At 37.2% G+C, this 21,785-nt stretch overlaps 2 protein-coding genes across 3 annotated transcripts in view; both read right to left on the bottom strand.

Moving 5' to 3' along the window:
* The window catches only part of LOC149043139 (uncharacterized), a 49,962-nt gene that overhangs the window by 12,382 nt on the left and 15,795 nt on the right, over positions 1-21,785 (bottom strand). The gene's annotated exons all lie outside the window — the stretch shown is intronic.
* LOC149043140 (uncharacterized) lies at positions 2,690-11,057 on the bottom strand. 2 transcript variants are annotated; one of them, XM_089211337.1, is made up of 10 exons: positions 10,885-11,057; positions 10,308-10,379; positions 9,039-9,110; positions 8,694-8,768; positions 8,272-8,340; positions 7,634-7,833; positions 6,966-7,091; positions 4,670-6,220; positions 3,961-4,357; positions 2,690-3,312 (listed from the first exon to the last, which is right to left on the bottom strand). In XM_089211337.1, the coding sequence occupies exons 1-10, from the start codon at positions 10,932-10,934 to the stop codon at positions 3,222-3,224; spliced, it is 2,703 nt and encodes a 900-aa protein (XP_089067463.1). In that variant the 5' UTR covers positions 10,935-11,057; the 3' UTR covers positions 2,690-3,221. The 2 variants fall into 2 exon arrangements, with proteins under 2 accessions (XP_089067463.1, XP_089067462.1); XM_089211336.1 differs by lacking the exon at positions 10,885-11,057 and having other exon boundaries at positions 10,308-10,520.

Here is a 21,785-nt window from a genome sequence, read left to right as displayed (position 1 = left end):
TCTTCTCTAAAAATGATCGGTAATCTATTTGTTAGGCTTTATTATTTAATCTTCATTTGAGGGGTCGCAAGTTATTGTTTATCGTAAGAGTACTGTTTACGTTTGACTGAAAATGTTTCTATTTTTGGAAAAACCTGAATTAAATGCTCAAACTTAAGGCTGGTTTCTTTCCAAGACTGAACTATTTGGCTATGTATCAAACAAATTTACCAAACTTTTATGGTATCCGTATTTAAAAAGAAAAAAAAATGCATAAACCTGATTTCATTAAAAAGAAAATTCTGTCTGTAGGGGTAGTTGATAAAAGCCAATCAACAGTACTGTGTTGTCTAATAATTACCGGGATACTTGTGGTAGCCCAATCATAAAATGCCTTTGTTTTTTTTTGTCGTCTTTTTTTTTCCTCCGCCGCAAAGTGGAAAAATTGCGCAATAGTACCCATTGGTCATTGGGCCCTCAACACCATGACAGCTAACTGTGATCCAATGAGGTGTTCGCATGCTGATCACGCGTGTTATCTTAATGATGACTGGCGTTGTCATGCACGGACAGGGCCGGGTCACACGATGAACCACGAGATTTTTGCCCATAAAACTCTTTTGTCAGTCGTTTTGTGTTTCAACGTGTTTGGATTACGATCACCTGGAGTATTATGGCGCAAACGCTCAAAATACTTACAGACGCATACACAAGTCGTATTTTTCGCGGCCAATCCACACTAAAAGATGTTATTGAGCGGTAATTTTGGAACGGATTGAGTCACGAACGCTTGAAAGCCATGAAAGCCTTCAATGCCTTGTATGCCTTGTATGCCAAGTATGCCAATGTCTTAGTTGAAAAACGTACACTTGTTGTAAAAAGCAAAATCTGAAATCTGAAACCAAACTGCATATACTCTATGCAATCTATTGAACAACACTATTACCGTGAGACTGAAGAACAAAACTCTAATGGATGCAAACTGCTGGTGAAGAAAGACGCCATGTTCTTGATGCCAGGAAACGTAGCTACGATAACACTGCGAATGGTTTTAATTTCACGATTAGAAACGTGAATATTATGTTTGTTTTCATTGTAGTTGTATGGATATTCTTTTTAATAAATACATGATCCAAAATCCTGTGTTTTTTGTGTAAAATGTTATTATGTTAAGTATTGTTTACGCAATTGTCTTGTCACAGGCGGCTCAAGCTCACGCCTCGAGAAAAAGCCAACGATTAATTCATGAACACGTCACGCGTTGTGTGACTCGGTGTTAAGTTACTGAAGGAACCGTTGAAAATTTGAACACGTTATAAGGAATAGTACAGGAAACGAAATATGGTCGATTTACAACGACAAACATTTCGAAATATGAACATTTTTCTGGTAAAATCAATAAAAATTACTCATACCCTGTGCATCCGTTGTATTTTCTGGCGATTTCTGCCGTTTTAAGCTTGCTTTACCATAACTGTTATTCACGTCATCTACTTTTATTACGTTGGTAAAAATCTGTACAGACATCACGCCAACCAACTCGCGCGCAAAGTAAGAAGACTATATTGAAGGCTTGAAATTATATTACGATCGATTTTCATCAAGAAATGGGCCAGGAATTTTCCACAATAGTGCAAATAATCGTGAAGGCTGATCGTGGAGAAGCGATTGCGTGACGCTCGGTAAGCAGTAGGATGACGTTTATTATATATCAGACGTAAAAACTCTTCAGATTCTCAGTCTGCATTTTGTACCCACTCTCTACTCTATATTTTGTATCCGGTCTAAAGTCCGCTGTCTGCATTTTGTACTAACAGGTATCCGTGGCACCAATACAGTTTCTTTTTGGTTACATTTATTCGCACAACACACACAATCTACCTCAAAAGAATACCTGTGTGTGAGGTTATTCGACATTTTCGTTCTTTTCCGCGTTAATACTCTTCTTTCCTTTTGTAAGAAAGTAGACCACTTACAATGTTTCAAGTAATCCACCCACCCTACAAAAAATAACTCTTGCATGCATAACATGCCTATGTTTTGAAATAGGTGTATACCCTTGGCCAGACGAGCTCACTATTTCAGTATAGTAGTCCGACACCCGTAGTATCACTACACTTGATTCCAAGGATCCAGTACCATCCAGGTATCCCAGTTACTCTGCTCACAGGGTCTAGTTGACAACTAATCACCGAAGTGAAGAGAAAAGTGGTGGACATTTACCGAGCCGTGAAAAGGCGAGGCAAATATCCACCTATTTCTCATTGACAATGTACCCAAATATGGTCAAAAATTATATTCTTGACTTGCGAATTTGTCTCTTCCGCTGCTTGAAGATAAATAGTACTGGCTAATCACTTTCAAATTAGCCAATCAGAGCGCTTGAAAAGAACTACTCTCTTGGTATAAACTAAAATCAATTATTTACGTTCATATTTACGCTAGAGAATTTTAGGTGTGTCATGACGAAATATGTCTCATCCTCCGTAAGGCTCTATAATCACCCTCCCTCCTCCCCCCTCTCTCCTTTAAAACCTGAAAAACCGTGTGATCCCTCAAAATTATTCCTCCTCTAGAGATAATTACAAGTCCCCTAGTTACTTTTTCCATCCTAAAAGTATTTACATTTGCGATAACTGATTTAAATATCATGTGTGTTTTCGAAAGGGGCTAGGGGATCGCACACCTAGCACTAAAGCAAATGAAAATATTTGTGCTAAGACTTTATTAAAATCACGTATGAACTGAGGTACTTAATTTTACATGTCTCGCTGCTGTCTTCCTGGACAAGCATTTCTACAAACTGAAGAGTACCCGTTTAATAATAAATTCAACTGAAACTTTATCAGCTATCAGCTTATAACAGTATTTATGAATATCGCCACCACGTGTACCACCTCTACTTACATGATACTGCTAATAAAGACAACGTACGTTTGTTCAAAACCGGTGCAGCCCGTTTTCAAACGGGAATATCACATGCATATCGAATTATTCTATAGAGTATAGGTTTGTGAAAATCGGAACACTACCTTCATCTTGGAACATCCAATGCTACAATTAATGCGAGTATTATATGTCTTAAGGTATAAATAATATCCTATAAAACGTTACTAGAGCTATTCATTAAAAGCCATGTTTCGCCTAAACATATCTGCTCTCGCTATTCTATTAAATATTCTAAAGGAAGGAGGATGCGTTGCCTTGTATGCTAAATTCTGTAATATTTCCGGCAGTCTTCTTCATTCCTCATTATTCCTGTCTCTCTTTTCTTCTTTTGAGGTGGCTTCCTCTGCTTCAGAAAGTGGTATGTGATGGTCAGAGAGCCGACTCCTGAAAATAGGAGCAATTTTTCAAAGGGTAATTTAGAGTTATCAACTGAGTTGAAAACGTAAATTGGCCAGTGTAAAGAGTTTAAAGGCTGACGTTTCGAGCGTTAGCCCTTTGTCAGAGCGATTGGATCCTTGTGTCTCTTTTACATACTCTTACTTTACTCTAAGAAAATACCACAGTAACTAACCAGCGTACGTAGGAGCTCATTCTCAACGCCTCCCAAAAGAAAGACAATCCTTGAAAATGTATAACAATTAAATCTATATCACAAATTAGAGAGATCATTATATTTTCTTCAAATGAAGGATCACTAACATAGCGTATGTCTACGACTAACCAAGAATACAGGTTGGCAGATCCTAGAGATATACAAGTGTGAAAAAATTTCACTCTTGTACATCTCTTTCACAAACGAAATAAAGAGGTCAGTCGGCCTATAGTCTGGAAGAAGTTCCATACCTTATTATTATAATATGTAGGTCAATTCTAAGAGTAAGGGAGACGACTTTGTATTAGGATGACAATTTTCGCTTCTCAAGAGATTAATTAGACCATTAAAGTGGACGATATCTCTGAAACAACATCGCCATCCAAAACACAAAAGCAAACAAACAAACGAAAACAGGAACTTACTAGCCATGTACTCACATGGTTATCTGCTGGCACGCTTTCCATGATGCCTGTGCATGTTCAGCGGTAGCGGTAGATACCGGTGCGAGTATTTCTGTTTGTGTCCCACGGTCATATTTAGTGTTGCTGCATCTGGTCACCCTGGATTTTACTGAACTTCTTTCTTGTCTTTCACTGTCTTCATGGGTTGGAGAAAAACTTAATGCTCCACTATCTTTTGCACTGGCCGCAATGGAGGGCTTCCCAATGATCCCTGACCGAAGTTGTGTTTTAAGCATGTTCTTGCCAACCATTCCACGAATCTCGCCTTGAAGGTCATTAAGTGGAAGAAGCAAGGCTAGGCAGCAAGACAAGGACCATTTTGGATTTTTGCGCCACTCTTTGAAGAAATGATGTAAGAATGCCAGGTACTGAACTAAGAAGAAAATGAATGATCAAAGAATTGAACTTTCCCTGTTGAACGATAAACCTTAACCAATTACGTAGGTTCGATTGTTAACCAAATCAATTGAGCTCCTATAGAGAGACTAAATTCCTATTGAGCGTTTCATTAAGTTTAATGTTTAGTTGCTGTTCAGATAAATTCAAGATACGATAAGGTTATCTTTAATGTGTATGATATAACACTTGTGTGGTTAATATTTCATAAAATGGAATTACAGCAATACAAAGTAACAGATAAAAGTTGCAGTTAAGTTTTTTCTCATCAAACTAATGTTTATCTTACCAGCAAGAAGGCCAATCACCAACGTATTTGCCCCAATAATCAGTATTTTCATTGCCAAAGCGTCCTTGTGATGGTCCTCCATGTTTAATATGTTCTCTGCCGGAATTCTGCTGACAGCACCAATACCCAAGTTTACGACTGTAACGGCAAGGGAAGTGGACATCAGTCTGTTCTCAAAAGTGTCTTGCATGGGTTTGATCCAGCAGAAAAGCACTGCATACATACCGGCAACAACCCAGGCCAATCCAATGAAGGATCTGCTTTCTTGACCCACAAGAATGAGGCCGCATGTAAGAATGAACTTGCGGGACATTTCAACCAGTTCCCAATACCAGGAACGAGGTTTGTAATTTTCGAAGAGAAATCGCAATCCGTCGACAATTTCTGGATCAGAGCAATTATCACGGTCTTTCTTGGTTATGATTGTTCGCCGATGCCTCCAGAGGGCAACGAGAGAAAGAGCAGGTAAAGCAATGATGTATGCAGCTGAAACATAAGCTACAATCACAAGATGATTGTAGTTTGCTCCTCGGCATTTTATGCTGTAATCTACTTTCAGGTACTCGTCACATAACTCTTCTCTTTTATCTTTGCAGAGTTTCTGGCAGGCGAACGGCATAACACTGGCTGTCCTCGAACAAGTGCTTAGGTATGTCACGTACAGGAAGAAAAAAACGTTTCTGTAAATAAGAACTTTCCTCTGTGAAATTGTTTGTGCCCTTTCGTCCTCCTCCAGGCCCTGTTTTTTTGAGATCATTATATACCAGAAACCATAGATCACACACGAACCAACAATAACAACGGCGTTCATTGACAAGAGCACAAACAAATCTCCCAAGGCATCCACGTGTAAATTGTGATTAAGGCAGTGAATCGGTGCTACCTGAAGCAGATTCATCTGTAAAATTCCTGAATACTTGGACACAACCTGCAATGAGTCTGGCCATTCAATGAACGAGAACACGTCTAGCAAGCCATGAGTGACTTGATAAAAACCAATCATGATCTTAAGCTTTGACAGCAAATTGTCAAAACGAGAGAGTCCCCGGTCCTTTGAAAGATTATTTTTCTTTCTCCATACTAAAAGGGCCAACAATATCGTTATAATAGCAGCAATGAGAGATAACTGTCCTGCGATCCAGGTCTGTGAAGGACATTTTTCACAAGAGTGAAATTGTTTGTGGTACCCTGGATTGCATACAGCGCAAAGTGGACCTTGATACCCTTCTCCGCATGGTGAGTCCAAACCACCTTTGCAAGACTCCTCTACCTGACATCTGTGTGGTGTTGGTATTGCATAAGGATATTGCACTGAGAAATCATCCAATGCAGGTAACTCTCGGGCGAGATTTTTCATGAAAGATTCATAGCGATGTTTATGGGACTCGTTCCGCCATTGCCACCAAAAGCCAGGTTTTAGTGAGGCATACTCATCTTGGCATTGCAGCCCGCTTCGGCCACATGTAAAACACTCTTTGAAGAGATGAGTTCGGTAATGTCCTCCCAAGCAGGGACAAGCACGATGTCCAGCGAAAAAATCGGTTTCTGTTCCTGTAAAAATTCAAAATTGTATTATTAATCAATCAAATCTTACTCACTCCTACCTTCAGTTAGATGAGGCTTGAGCCCAAAAAAACAGCTAGACTCATCATGGCTCCTGTTGTCCTTTTTAATTGTCATTTTGAAAAAGTAGGCTCAAAGTCGTTTTCGTTCTCGCTCCAAATGTTTGGTTGAAGAATAGACAACTCGCAAAAAATGCGGAATCATTGGTGTTATTTATCGGCGCAGGGTGGAAAGAATTCTCTCTTTGAGACCCGATGTTCTGGCCAATGTTGATTGAGGGAACGATCAACTAATAGGTTCACCTATAAACCTTGGGGCGTCAAATAGTACCCTTGAAGTCACTTGACATTGAAGATGACTTCCCCTCGGGTTGTCGAAACGTCAGTCACCAATATCGACGACATTTTTTCTCAGGACTACACTCACCTGCACGATCCAACTACACTATTACATATTACCCCCGGGGTTCAAACCATTTACTGTAGTACCCTTGAAGTAAAAAAAAATCTTCAAACCAACCATACACAATGAAGCGAACACAGGGACGGGTTTCGAGACATTCGACTCTTGCCGTGTGCTGGGTTTGTTTCTTAAGATAAACACGACTGTTCGAATTCTATCCTCTACTTTTACGTCATTCTTTCCAGGCTTCTGGACAGCATTTGATTACGTGTGTACACACTGACAACTCAAACCGTTTAGTGACGTTGAGGAGCACATGTTTGGATTTTACCTTCAGGACATGTCTTGCAGTCCAATACAGATTTTCCAGGTTTTTTGTCATATGCCACGTAAGAACCATTTGGACATTTCTTGCAGCCGTCTGCAACATAACCAGGTGTGTCGGAGTAAAAACCACCTGAAAGAGGAACGTGTCAAAGGTGCCAGTTGTGGTTATGAGTGGTTTCAAGTACATTTTGATTATATGTGAAAATAAAAATATAAACCGTCAACATACCTGAAACTTGGTGGAATAAGAAGTTTCCACCAGCTTCAAGGTTGAGCGTTTACTTTGGTTCAAAGTCAAATTTTTTATCAATTTCAGTTTAGTTGATTAAGGAAAAGTTTCCTTTGCAAGTCGTTTTTCCTAAATTGAAATAGTTGATGCTTTGGACAAACAGATGCTATTCTTCGTTTATATACTGAAACCTGAAATCCTCTCTCAAGCCGAAATAAATTGGTGTGGCTACTGATGCTTAAAATAAAACGACCCCAACGGACTTTGAGCATTCAAGCTTCCCCAGAGTAAGTGCTGTGGCAATATTGTACATGTACAAGCATGAATAGGTCTATAAAAAGGTTATTCCTAGACACACGTTTCCACAAATTAATCGCTTTCACCGTTTCTCATTGTGGCACGAGCTACATCGGGTTCTTACAAACGTGAAGACTATAACATACCAGGAGAGCAATCAACGCATTTCCAGCTTCTTGTCCCCAAAGACTTCGAAAATGATCCCAAAGGACATGGGAGCAATACAACGTGTGACTGGTTATGACCTTCGGTGAAACCCATACTGAGTAGTGCTTGCCTAAGGAAGAAGAATTCAATGCTGCCACGTACAACTACAGTAGCTTCATCGTAGGAATAAAGAGAGTTCCTAAGAGTGAAGATGGTAACAGAAGTATTTTTGGAAATATTGTAGTATATTTACATATATATATATATATATGATTGCTTAAGCTTGCGTGACTATATCATTCTAAACTTTATCAGACTATACCAGACATGACGCTGGTAACGGATTTATATATCATTTCTACTACTTTGATTTTAAACGCTCTGCTTTTTCCCTCAGATCGGTATAGTAGTGTTCCAAACATCCTACATTTGAATGTTAAGTTTTTTAAATGTTTCTACTCTCCCCGGGTTGTTATTATTCCGTGTTAAAATGCCTCAAAGTTTATCGCAATTAAATGCTAATTTTAATAAACATTGGTCAGCTGCTTCTCCTCAATTAAAGTTACATATCAATACTAATGTGTATGTCGTATAATGTTACGCGTGTACGCTATCATAACATTGATCTTACAATGACAAGTAAATTGTGATTTTCCCTCTTGGAATGGAATAATACATGGTTCTAGCTGTTCTATTCCTTGCAACACTGCAAAAGAAATTAGACAATGTATCTATAGGCTGAATCATTCTAAGGTAGCTGAAATAAATTAACGTTAGCTATCATAAGTTCGAAAGGGTACTTATTTTATGTTGTTGTGTTTTATGTTTTGTTTTGCTTTGAATTTTTTTCCCGAAAGCATCAACTTATATTGCGATTGGACAGTGAGAACACTCATGGGCTCAGCACCATATATCAGGGAAGAGGGGAGATCGGTTAAGGAATGGACTCAAAGCAGACGAAAATCAGACATTGCAACTGCAGGATAAATTTCAACAAAGATAGAACAAATTGTTATTCTTCCAGCAGATACTGAACGTTTGATCATGTTAGATACGCACAGTTTGAAATTCACAGGGCGGAGGCCCACGAATAAGGCAGAGGTTAACGTCTTTAACTTCGTCCGGAGAAGAAAGCTGTAAAATGAGAGAAGAATAGCAAGAGCTGATATCATCTCATTTAGAGAGAGAGGCTCGCTTACTGCAAATTTAGCACAGGTTCATAGCACTTTAGTGGCAATATATTTGATCTGATTTTGTTTTTCTAGTTCTCAAAAGTTTCAGTCGTCCTTCAAAATCTGGTCGGAAAATATTGAACTTGTAGAAGTCCTTGAATGAGTAATACCTGGATGGAATGTCATTCTAAAAGAATTAAAAACCTACTGTACGAATTTTAAGTAAACTTACATCTTCACGTCTAGGAACTCAAGGCGAAAGGCCTCCGGTTCGATAATTTCAAGAGGATTATCAGATAATGTTCTACAGGAATAAAACAAAGGACGATAAATCTGTGGCTGTGAAAATCACGGTGGAATATTTCTATAAAAATATAGTCGAAATATGATTAATTTAATTAGCAGTGGAACAATTGTAACGAATACGATATAATCGAACACCCTCTATAAAATGAAAGCTGTTAAGGTCCTGATTTCGTCATGTCATATTTACTATCAAATTAATCTGTATCCTGGACACCAAAATTATCCCTTTTCGACTCAATTTTGGGTATTTTGACATCTCGTAGCTTAATTTCACAATTCCAATCAATTATTTGATTCTTTGATAAAGTTTTAAAGAACATTTCACAGAACGTTTTAAAAAAAATTTCTGCATGACTAGCACTGCTGGCCTTGTAGCTATACATAAATCAGTTTGTTTTATAAGATATTTTTCCAGCGTACTTTGCTGTCGGCTAAGGACAGTGCCTGCTAAGAAAGATCGGATCTTATTGTGCCAGTAAAGAGGATCTTATGAATAGTTTTCAAAATTCAGGAAGAAAATCGGAAGAAGTCACGAGTAAAATTATTGATTAATAGCATATGTGTTTTTAGAAATTGCCCAATTCGGTCGGTGACAAGGCAATTTCTGCAACACAGTTAATATTAATCCAGAATTTACTTCGGTGTTGGTACTGTAAGATATGTATTTAAATAGCAACCATTTGCTAGAATGGAAACGAGTTACTGCAAATCAGAATTGTGAGCCGATTATATAAAGCAAAGAAAAAAAAAATACATCCATTCCTATGCTAGATCGATCGCACTTTACTTATCCATGATTACTCCCTTTTGATAAAAGAGCAAAATTCTATTATATAAAGGTGGTAATAAACGCAATCTATTGCATCAGTGAACGGTAAAAAGCACGAATAAACTGAAGCATGTTAAGCCTACTGGCCACTAAGCTGTACGTCAAACCAGGCAATCAACGAGCTCCTTGATTCCATAATAGTGAAGACATTGTGAAAACCCTCTCAAATTTGGGCATCAAATTCAACAACTTTGGGATAGAAAAGTGGATTTCATCAGTGTTCATCTTAACTTCCGTTGCCGAAAAACATTATCTGCAACTTTTTTGTGTCGCCGCCTTTGTGATCGTCTTTCCAATTTTACGTGCATTTATACCCTTTTTTTCTTCCGTTGTTGGACTTATGGAATGACAGTTAAAAATACTCACAGTAGGTTTAAGTGGGTCACATTATAAAAAGCTCTGTAAGGAATTCTCCTCAACTGGTTCCTGTTGAGGAAGCTAATCGAAACGGCAAAGCAGTCACTGAAGGAAATAAACTTCAAGACTATTTTCATCAGAGACGAGAACGTGTCAGATATTGTGTTAAAAACGAGGTTGTTTCTTTTTCACTGCTTAAAAGACATAATTTGTATTCCCTTCAAGCGCATTAAAATGTAATTTAACGACCAATAGGAAACTTGACGACCATGAAGGACAACAGTACATTGCTTTATTACATCTGAGATTTAAACCGTATTTTTTCTGAATAGGATTGTATTATTATTTGAGTATTTTTGAGGAAAATTGGCTTACGTTGGTATTATCTTGTGATAATAGGCGTTTATTATTGCTTAAAATGGGGATTTTGAAGCCCTCAAAGTAAACCTCTTCAAAGACATGCTACATCTCAATCTGTAACTTAACTTACTTTGAAGTAAGAATTTTGTTGATATCAAATCAAACAAAACAATAAAAAGAAGTAAGGAAATGAATTAAAAGAAAAACAATAAATTGGATCACCAACATTATGCCCAGTAAATTGAAAGGCACACCGAACGCGTTGTCGGGGAACATGGAAAGTTTATTCCAAGAGAAATCCCTGTGGAAACGATTACATAGGGCAATAGAGGTTATTGCAGTCAAAATATATGACCAATATATACCCAAAGGCCTACTATGGGATCTCAAGTCGGCCTAAGAAAACTTTTTCTCTCTAAAAAAACAGGCGATGCAGGCGACCCAGCGCGACTCAAGAAGTAGACTTAACTTCCACAAGCAGTCATAACATTTTTGCAAATTCACGAGCCCCATGTACCCAATGGGCTTTTGAAACCGTATATGACTCGCGTATTTTGAACACAACGCAGTGCAGCTGTGATCAAAAACTCGACAAGCTTCCCAACACACAACAAGACTAAAGCTCAAGAAATTAAAAAGATGGGGAAAGATGTTGGTCAAATCAAAATTTTCACAAACCGTCTGATTAGGGCTGGATCTATTGTTGCTCAAACTTTGCTAGAGAAATAGTTGCTTTGACCGAGGTACCGCAAGGTTCAAGTTATCAAGTGCCCAAGTTAACAGAAGTCGATTTTTAAAAATCGTCAATCAATGGGTCGGTTAATAAGTAAATAGTAAGTTCGAACAAATGAATCCTAGAGAATATTCACTCGTGACCCGATGGTCGACATTCTACTACGGGATGAAAATTGCGCATAAGTGGCATTAGTTAATACTTACAGGAATATCAGCTTCTGACACGGTAAGCCAGGAAGAGAGGTAAAAGAGTTGAAAGATAGATCCCTGTTAAAATGTTCAGAATTTGATGCAAATAAAATAACTTAAATTAACCTTCGAACAATTTTCACTCTTTAACTGGTTCATGATTAGTACAATTTTTCCTCTTGAAAAAGTTCTTAAGAAAGCTGAAAACAGTTTTTTTAAGCTCCCACCGGCTACATGTACATTCAAAACCCTCAAACCCAACTTTCTCCCTTCGCGGTCCAACGATTCTCACTCAAGCTTTGATCAAAAGATCGAAATTTGAAATAGTGAATGTGGCATGACAATCGCTATGAACATGCGAATGAAATCGAGAAATCCAGTCTGACATTTTTTCGCAGGGATGGGGGGGAGGAAAGGGTAAGGGAGGGAAATTTGTTTTGTGTGATGCGAAATTAGTCGGTCAGAGTTTGGAAAAATATTTCCAACCACCTTTAGTGTAAACTGCTTTCTACAATAAAAATAAATCAATCAATGAAATAAATATTTTCAGATAGAAAATGAAAAAAACGGAGAAAGAGAAAGAAGTAGAGCTACTGTCTTAAATGTGTCAGTCAAACCGTCTACAATCTACTAGGCTACAGTCTTCCTGTCCCTCGCGAAAAAAGAAAGGCCTGCTAGCTATTACTGAGAAAACCTCTCAAGTTAACTTCCTAAGCTAGATAACCTTTTAATGCATAGGGTTCTCAGGTTGGTCAAGCCGACAAACAATCCCTCAGGTAGATTTTCTATATGGTTTGATGATAGAAACCTTTGGAAACATCAAGATGCAGCAGTATTTTGTACATGTAGATACCCTATATTCTCCCTTTGATAGCTATAAGGACAATGATGTTAACGATTTCTTGCTGAATCCATTTAGAGTTTTAGCTCCACCCAGGCCTGTCACTGACAAAAAAATAGAATTTGACAGATTTCAAGTGGCATCCGATCCAACCATTTTCATGAACAACCAAGGATTCCTGCGACTATTTTTCCACTGCTATAAATCTTCAATCAAACTGTTAGACGAGAGACATTATTTCCTCTTAGAGGCTATACTGGCACTTGGATAAGTGTTTTTTTGTTGCTTTTTTGAAGCTAAATTTCAGCCAAGAGCTGAAGGTTTTCCATTCGCGTTGTCTAATCAGCAATTTCCCCTGCACCAAATAAAGAACCGCCAGCTTAGTTAAAAACTATTGTCCTATCCTCCTCGTAAAAAACTCAGGCTTGTCATTCAGTACTTAAAAAACCTCGCAAGTGAATCAGTTAATTAGATAAGCCAGATAACCATCTTTTTAACGAACAGGGTTTCCAGGTTGGTCGAGTCGGCAAACAATCTCTAAGGTAGATTTCTTATGGGGTTTGACGATAATTTTCTATGGAAACATCAACATATTAATTATATTTTTTTGTTGTTGTTGTCATTTGCTTTGGTAAATAGGCGTATAAGTTATTTGTGAAGCAGCACAAAAACTGCCCCAGAAAAAAAAAACAGATAGAGCGAGTCAATTGTATTAATTATCGTCATAATCAAGTTTGAGGAAAATTGATTCCTTTCAATAAAAAAAGCAAAATTTGGCGTCAGTTAATAGACTGCGAACCGCTATCGTAAAGTTTGATCCAAATGACTGAAAAAAGCAAAAAAAAAACAAAATGAGAGCATCAGAATATCAATTTCCTCTACAGAGGAATTGATAAACTTTTAAATTAATAAAGTTTTAGCAGAAAACAAAGCTGGCGCTGACAAACCAACAGAAATTGAGAGATTTTAAGTAAAATTTGCATAAATACTAGAGGCAACTGATGCAACCTACTTAGCAAACTAAATAATCATCAAAATAGTTAGGTTTGCGTCCCTGAATTCTCACAATTATTCCAGGTTCATCTGCTGGTTCTTAAGAAGAGAGTCTCGCACTCGTCTTTGAACTAGTACTAGACAAACTCGTGTTAAATCAGAACCATTCCTTGTTGATCAAGTTGTCAAACAATCCCTCAGGTGGAAAGGCTATATTATTATCCGGCAGTATCCCGTGAAAACATCGACTCATCAGAGTAAGCCTTTTTATTAATTGATTCATTCAAATTTGCTGTGAGTACTAAGGTTCGACTAAAAATGACTGCTTTCAACAAAACATGTAAGGAAATTTGACAGCAGCAAATGAACTTGACCTCAATTTTCTCTCTCCCTAAAAGGGAGTTTTAGAGCTTGTTAAGGAGCCGCAGTTCTTTATAGATAGCCATATAATTCTAGTAGTACAATATTTAACTACTAACTAAAAACGCCTTTCCAAAATATTGTTCACTTGCACCTGTTTGCCAGGTCCAAGGGACGTTTTACTTTTCTTCAAAAGTCACACCATACAGGAAAGCCTCAATTTTTTAAATGTTCACAATAATTCCACAGTAAGTATGTACAATAAAAAAATTGCGAGATGACCTTAAAAAGGGCACAGATTACACCACAGATTACCTGGGTTCGATTAAAAATGACGGCTTTCAACAAAACATATAGTAAAATTTGACAACAGTAAATGAACTAGTCCTCACTATTGCTAGTTTTGAGCCCTTGTGTTCTCCCAATAACTTCCGGCTGATCCCGGTTCTTTCGGAGACAGCCTCTTCAGTTTATTAGATAAGCTAAACAAACTCGTGCTAACTCACAGCCACTCCAGGTTGATCAAGTTGTCAAACAATCCCTCAGGTAAAAAGGTTATATTATTTGCCTTCAGCTCCCTGTAAAAACATCGACTCATTAAGGTTAACTTTTTATTGCACAAGTTTGAGCCCTCCATTTTTGAAATGTGCACGATACTTGCACAGTAAGTGTGTGCAATGAAAAATTGCGAAATGACCTTATAAAGGGCACAGATTACACCACAGATTACCTGGGTTCGATTAAAAATGACGGCTTTCAACAAAACATATAGTAAAATTTGACAACAGTAAATGAACTAGTCCTCACTATTGCTAGTTTTGAGCCCTTGTGTTCTCCCAATAACTTCCGGCTGATCCCGGTTCTTTCGGAGACAGCCTCTTCAGTTTATTAGATAAGCTAAACAAACTCGTGTTAACTCACAGCCACTCCAGGTTGATCAAGTTGTCAAACAATCCCTCAGGTAAAAAGGTTATATTATTTGCCTTCAGCTCCCTGTAAAAACATCGACTCATTAAGGTTAACTTTTTATTGCACAAGTTTGAGCCCTCCATTTTTGAAATGTGCACGATACTTGCACAGTAAGTGTGTGCAATGAAAAATTGCGAAATGACCTTATAAAGGGCACAGATTACACCACAGATTACTTGGGTTTGATTAAAAATGACCGGTTTTAACAAAACATATAACAAAATTTGACAGCAGTAAATGAACTTGTCCTCACTTTTGCTATTGCAAATATCCATATAATTCTTATAACTTTCTCACAAAAATGAGTGCTTTAAATAAAACAGAAAGCCAAATTTGACGTCAATATAAGAACTTATCCTTACATTTGTTAAGCTTGAGACCGAATTGTCACTATGATCATGTTTTATTTTTCAGACCGAGCCTATGGGTTTTGATGAGATACAATTTTGATACATGAAAAGGGAGTTTTTAAGTTTGTGAAGGAGCAGCAGATCTTTATAGATAGCCATATAATTCTAGTAGTATAATAATAGGTAGACTACTTGCTAAAAACGCCTTTCCAAAATATCGCTCATTTTTCCCTTCCTTGAGGATGGGTTTGTATTTTTTAATTGAAGAAGGGGTATTTCCTCAATTCAAAGAGAAAAAAAAGGTATTTCGGTTACTGCACCTGTTTGCCAGTTAAAGGGACGTTTTACTTCTCTTTAAAGGTCAGACTATATAGGACAATTCTCCATTTTTTAAATGTGCGCAATTGGTACACAGTAAGTGTGTGCAATGAAAAATTGCGAAATGACCTTATAAAGGGCATAGATTACACTACAGATTACTTGGGTTCGATTTAAAATAACGGCTTTCAACGAAACATATAGCAAAATTTGACAGCAGTAAATGAACTGTTTCTCACTATTGCTGGTTTTGAGCCCTTGTGTTGTCCCAATAACTTCAGGCTGATCTCTCGGTTCTTTCGGAGAAAGCCTCTCAAGTTTACTAGATAAGCTAAACAAACTCGTGTTAACTCACAGCGTCCGCAAGTTGATCAAGTTGTCAAACAATCCCTCGGGTAAAAAGGTTATATCATTAGCCCCTAGGATCCTGTAAAAACATCGACTCGTTAAGGTAATTTTATTCCACAAGTTTGAGCCTCAGAGGTGTCACTATAATCTCAACTTGACTGATCTTTAGCTCTTGCAGAGAAAGCCTTTCGATTTAATAGAAAACCTAGACAAACTACTGTTCATTCACAGTCCTTTCAGGTTGATCAAATTGCCAAACAATCCGCTTCTTAAGGAGCAGCAGTTCTTTACATTTAGCCATATATTTCTTATCATTTTCTCTAAAATTTTTTATCATTTTCTCTGAAATATTTTATCATTTTCCCTCAAAAATGAGTGCTTTCAATAAAACAGAAAGCCAAATTTGACGTCAATATATGAACTTATCGTTACACTCGTTAAGCTTGAGCCCGAATTGTCACCATGATCATGTTTTATTTTTCAGACCGAGCCTATGGGTTTTGATGAGATACAATTTTGATACATGAAAAGGGAGTTTTTAAGTTTGTTAAGAAGCAGCAGATCTTTATAAATAGCCATCTAATTCTAGTAGAAAAGTAATAGGTTGACTACTTGCTAAAAACGCCTTTCCATAATATTGCTCATTTTTCCCTTCATTGAGGATGGGTTTGTATTTTTTAATTGAAGAAGGGGTATTTCCTTAATTCCACGAGAAAAAAAGGTGTTTACGGTTACTGCACCTGTTTGCCAGTTAAAGGGACGATTTTATTTTCTTCAGAGGTCAGACTATACAGAACAATTCTCCATTTTTTAATTGTGCACGATAGTTGCACATTAAGCGTGTGCGATGAAAAATTCCGAAATGATCATATAAAGGGCACAGATTACACCACAGATCACTTGGGTTCGATTAAAAATGACGGCTTTCAACAAAACAAATAGCAAAATTTGACAGCAGTAAATGAACTAGTTCTCACTATTACTGGTTTTGAGCCCTTGTGTTGTCCCAATAACTTCAGGCTGATCTTTCGGTTCTTTCGGAGAAAGCCTCTTAAGCTTATTAGATAAGCTAAACAAACTCGTGTTAACTCACAGCGTATAAAGCTTGATCAAGTTGTCAAACAATCCCTCCGGTAAAAAGGTTATATTATTAGCCTCCAGGTTCCTGTAAACACATCGTCTCAAAAAGATTATTTTATTGCACATGTTTGAGCCCTAGAAGTGTCACTATAATCTCAGCTAGACTAATCCTTAGGTCTTGCAGAGAAAGCCGTTCGATTTAATAGAAAACCTAGACAAACTCCCGTTCATTCACAGCTCCTTCTGGTTGATCAAGCTGCCAAACAATCCGCTTCTTAAGGAGCAGCAGTTCTTTACATTTAGCCATATATTTCTTATCATTTTCTCTGAAATTTTTAATCATTTTCTCTCAAATTTTTTTTCACTATCAAATTCATGTTCATTAACAACCCTTTCAGGTTGATCAAGTTGCCAAACAATGGGCTTCTTGAGGAGCAGCAGTTCTTTACATTTAGCCATACATTTCTTATCATTTTTTTCTAATAACGCCTTTCCAAATCATTGCTCATTTGTCCCTTCATTGAGGATGTTTTGTATCAAAATTTGTATCAGACTATACAGGACAAGCTTGAGCCCGCATTGTCACTATGATCATGTTTAATTTTCTAGACTGAGCCTATGGGTTATGATGAGATACAATTTTGATACATGAAAAGGGAGGTTTAGAGTTTGTTAAGGACCAGCAGATCTTTATAGATAGCCATATAATTCTAGTAGTACAATGTTTTGATTACTTTCTTGAAAAGCCTTCCCAAAACATTGCTCATTTTTCCCTTCGTTGAGGATGGGTTTGTATTTTTTAATTGAAGTAGGGGTATTTCCTTAATTCTAAGACAAAAAAAAAGGGTATTTACGGTTACTGCACCTGTTTGCCAGTTAAAGGGACGTTTTACCTTTCTTCAAAGGTCAGACTATACAGGACAATTCTCCATTTTTTAAATGTGTGCGATAGTTGCACATTAAGTGTGTGCGATGAAAAATTCTGAAATGACCATATAAAGGGCACAGATTACACCACAGATCACTTGGGTTCGATTAAAAATGACGGCTTTCAACAAAACATATAGCAAAATTTGACAGCAGTAAATGAACTAGTTCTCACTATTGCTGGTTTTGAGCCCTCGTGTTGTCCCAATAACTTCAGGCTGATCTCTCAGTTCTTTCGGAGAGAGCCTCTTAAGTTTATTAGATAAGCTAAACAAACTCGTGTTAACTCACAGCGTAAAAAGCTTGATCAAGTTGTCAAACAATCCCTCCGGTAAAAAGGTTATATTATTAGCCTCCAGGTCCCTGTAAACACATCGTCTCAAGAAGGTTATTTAATTGCACATGTTTGAGCCCTAGAGTTGTCACTATAATCTCAACTAGACTAATCCTTAGCTCTTGCAGAGAAAGCCTTTCGATTTAATAGAAAACCTAGACAAACTCCTGTTTATCCACAGCTCTTTCTGGTTGATCAATTTGCCAAACAATCCGCTTCTTAGGGAGCAGCAGTTCTTTACATCTAGCCATATATTTCTTATCATTTTCGCTGAATTTTTTTATTATTCTCTCTCAAAAATGAGTGCTTTAAATAAAACAGAAAGCCAAATTTTACGTCAATATATGAACTTATCCTTACACTCGTTAAGCTTGAGCCCGAATCGTCACTATGATCATGTTTTATTTGTCAGACCGAGCCTATGGGTTTTGATGAGATACAATTTTGATACATGAAAAGGGAGTTTTTAAGTTTGTTAAGGAGCAGCAGATCTTTTTAGATTGCCATCTAATTCTAGTAGAATATTAATAGGTTGACTACTTGCAAAAAAACGCCTTTCCAAAATATTGCTCTTTTTTCCCTTCATTAAGGATTGGCTTGTATTTTTTAATTGAAGAAGGGGTATTTCCTTAATTCCAAGAGAAAAAAAAGGGTGTTTACGGTTACTGCACCTTTTTGCCAGTTAAAGGGACGATTTACCTTTCTTGAGAGGTCAGACTATACAGAACAATTCTCAATTTTTTTGAATTGTGCACGATAGTTGCACATTAAGTGTGTGCGATGAAAAATTCCGAAATGACCTTATAAAGGGCACAGATTACACCCCAGATTACTTGGGTTCGATTAAAAATGACGGCTTTCAACAAAACATATAGCAAAATTTGACAGCAGTAAATGAAGAAGACTTACTATTGCTAGTTTTGAGCCCTTGCGTTCTCCCAATAACTTTAGGCTGACCTCTCGGTTCTTTCGGAGCGAGCCTCTTCAGTTTATTAGATAAGCTAAACAAACTCGTGTTAACTCACAGCGTAAAAAGCTTGATCAAGTTGTCAAACAATCCCTCCGGTAAAAAGGTTATATTATTAGCCTTCAGGTCCCTGTAAACACATCGTCTCAAAAAGGTTATTTTATTGCACATGTTTGAGCCCTAGAGTTGTCACTATAATCTCAGCTAGGCTAATCCTTAGCTCTTGCAGAGAAAGCCTTTCCATTTAATAGAAAACCTAGACAAACTCCTGTTCATTCACAGCTCTTTCTGGTTGATCAAGTTGCCAAACAATCCGCTTCTTAAGGAGCAGCAGTTCTTTACATTTAGTCATATATTTCTTATCATTTTCTCTGAATTGTTTTATCATTCTCTCTCAAAAATGAGTGCTTTAAATAAAACAGAAAGCCAAATTTTACATCAATATATGAACCTATCCTTACATTCGTTAAGCTCGAGCCCGAATTGTCACTATGATCATGTTTTATTTTTCAGACCGAGCCTATGGGTTTTGATGAGATACAATTTTGATACATGAAAAGGGAGTTTTTAAGTTTGTTAAGGAGCCGCAGATCTTTATAAATAACCATATAAATCTAGTAGTATAGTAATAGGTTGACTACTTGCTAAAAAAGCCTTTCCAAAACATTGCTCATTTTTCCCTTCATTGAGGATGGGTTTGTATTTTTTAATTGAAGAAGAGGCGTTTCCTTAATTCCAAGAGAAAAAAAGGCATTTCGGTTACTGCACCTGTTTGCCAGTTAAAGGGACGTTTTACCTTTCTTCAAAGGTCAGACTATACAGGACAATTCTCCATTTTTTAAATGTGCGCGATAGTTACACAGTAAATGTGTGCAATGAAAAATTGCGAAATGACCTTATTAAGGGCACAGGTTACACCACAGATCACTTGGGTTCGATTAAAAATGACGGCTTTCAACAAAACATATAGCAAAATTTGACAGCAGTAAATAAACTGTTTCTCACTATTGCTGGTTTTGAGCCCTTGTGTTGTCCCAATAGCCTCAGGCTGATCTCTCGGTTCTTTCGGAGAAAGCCTCTCAAGTTTATTAGATAAGCTAAACAAACTCGTGTTAACTCACAGCCTCCGCAAGTTGATCAAGTTGTCAAACAATCCCTCCGGTAAAAAGGTTATATTATTAGCCTTCAGGTCCCTGTAAACACATCGTCTCAAAAAGGTTATTTTATTGCACATGTTTGAGCCCTAGAGTTGTCACTATAATCTCAGCTAGACTAATCCTTAGCTCTTGCAGAGAAAGCCTTTCGATTTAATAGAAAACCTAGACAAACTCCTGTTCATTCACAGCACTTCTCTACATTTAGTCATATATTTCTTATCATTTTCTCTGAATTGGTATATTATTCTCTCTCAAAATGAGTGCTTTAAATAAAACAGAAAGCCAAATTTGACGTCAATATATAAAATTATCCTTACACTCGTTAAGCTCGAGCCCGAATTGTCACTATGATCATGTTTTATTTTTCAGACCGAGCCTATGGGTTTTGATGAGATACAATTTTGATACACGAAAAGGGAGTTTTTAAGTTTGTTAAGGAGCAGCAGATCTTTATAGATAGCCATATAATTCTAGTAGTATAGTAATAGGTTAACTACTTGCTAAAAACGCCTTTCCAAAACATTGCTCATTTTTCCCTTCATTGAGGATGGGTTTGTATTTTTTAATTGAAGAAGAGGAGTTTCCTTAATTCCAAGAGAAAAAAAAGGGTGTTTACGGTTACTGCACCTTTTTGCCAGTTAAAGGGACGATTTACCTTTCTTGAGAGGTCAGACTATACAGAACAATTCTTATTTTTTTTGAATTGTGCACGATAGTTGCACATTAAGTGTGTGCAATGAAAAATTCCGAAATGACCATATAAAGGGCACAGATTACACCCCAGATTACTTGGGTTCGATTAAAAATGACGGCTTTCAACGAAACATATAGCAAAATTTGACAGCAGTAAATGAACTAGTCCTCACTATTGCTAGTTTTGAGCCATTGCGTTCTCCCAATAACTTCAGGCTGATCTCTCGGTTCTTTCGGAGAAAGCCTCTTAAGTTTACTAGATAAGCTAAACAAACTCGTGTTAACTCACAGCCACCACAAGTTGATCAAGTTGTCAAACAATCCCTCAGGTAAAGTTATATCATTAGCCTCCAGCTTCCTGTAAAAACATCGACTCATTAAGGTTATTTTATTGCACAAGTTTGAGCCCCAGAGGTGTCACTATAATCTCAGCTAGACTGATCCTTAGCTCTTGCAGAGAAAGCCTTTCCATTTAATAGAAAACCTAGACAAACTCCTGTTCATTCACAGTCCTTTCAGGTTGATCAAATTGCCAAACAATCCGCTTCTTAAGGAGCAGCAGTTCTTTACATTTAGTCATATATTTCTTATCATTTTCTCTGAATTGTTTTATCATTCTCTCACAAAAATGAGTGCTTTAAATAAAACAGAAAGCCAAATTTGACGTCAATATATGAACTTATCCTTACACTCGTTAAGCTTGAGCCCGGATCGTCACTATGATCATGTTTTATTTTTCAGACCGAGCCTATGGGTTTTGATGAGATACAATTTTGATACATGAAAAGGGAGTTTTTAAGTTTGTGAAGGAGCAGCAGATCTTTATAGATAGCCATATAATTCTAGTAGTATAATAATAGGTAGAC

The sequence above is a fragment of the Pocillopora damicornis genome, chromosome 7, assembly GCF_964200805.1.
Source record: "Pocillopora damicornis chromosome 7, jaPocDami1.2, whole genome shotgun sequence".
NCBI classification, from domain to species: domain Eukaryota; kingdom Metazoa; phylum Cnidaria; class Anthozoa; order Scleractinia; family Pocilloporidae; genus Pocillopora; species Pocillopora damicornis.
Note: the sequence above shows the minus strand (reverse complement) of the source record. Positions and strands in the feature narration are given on the sequence as shown.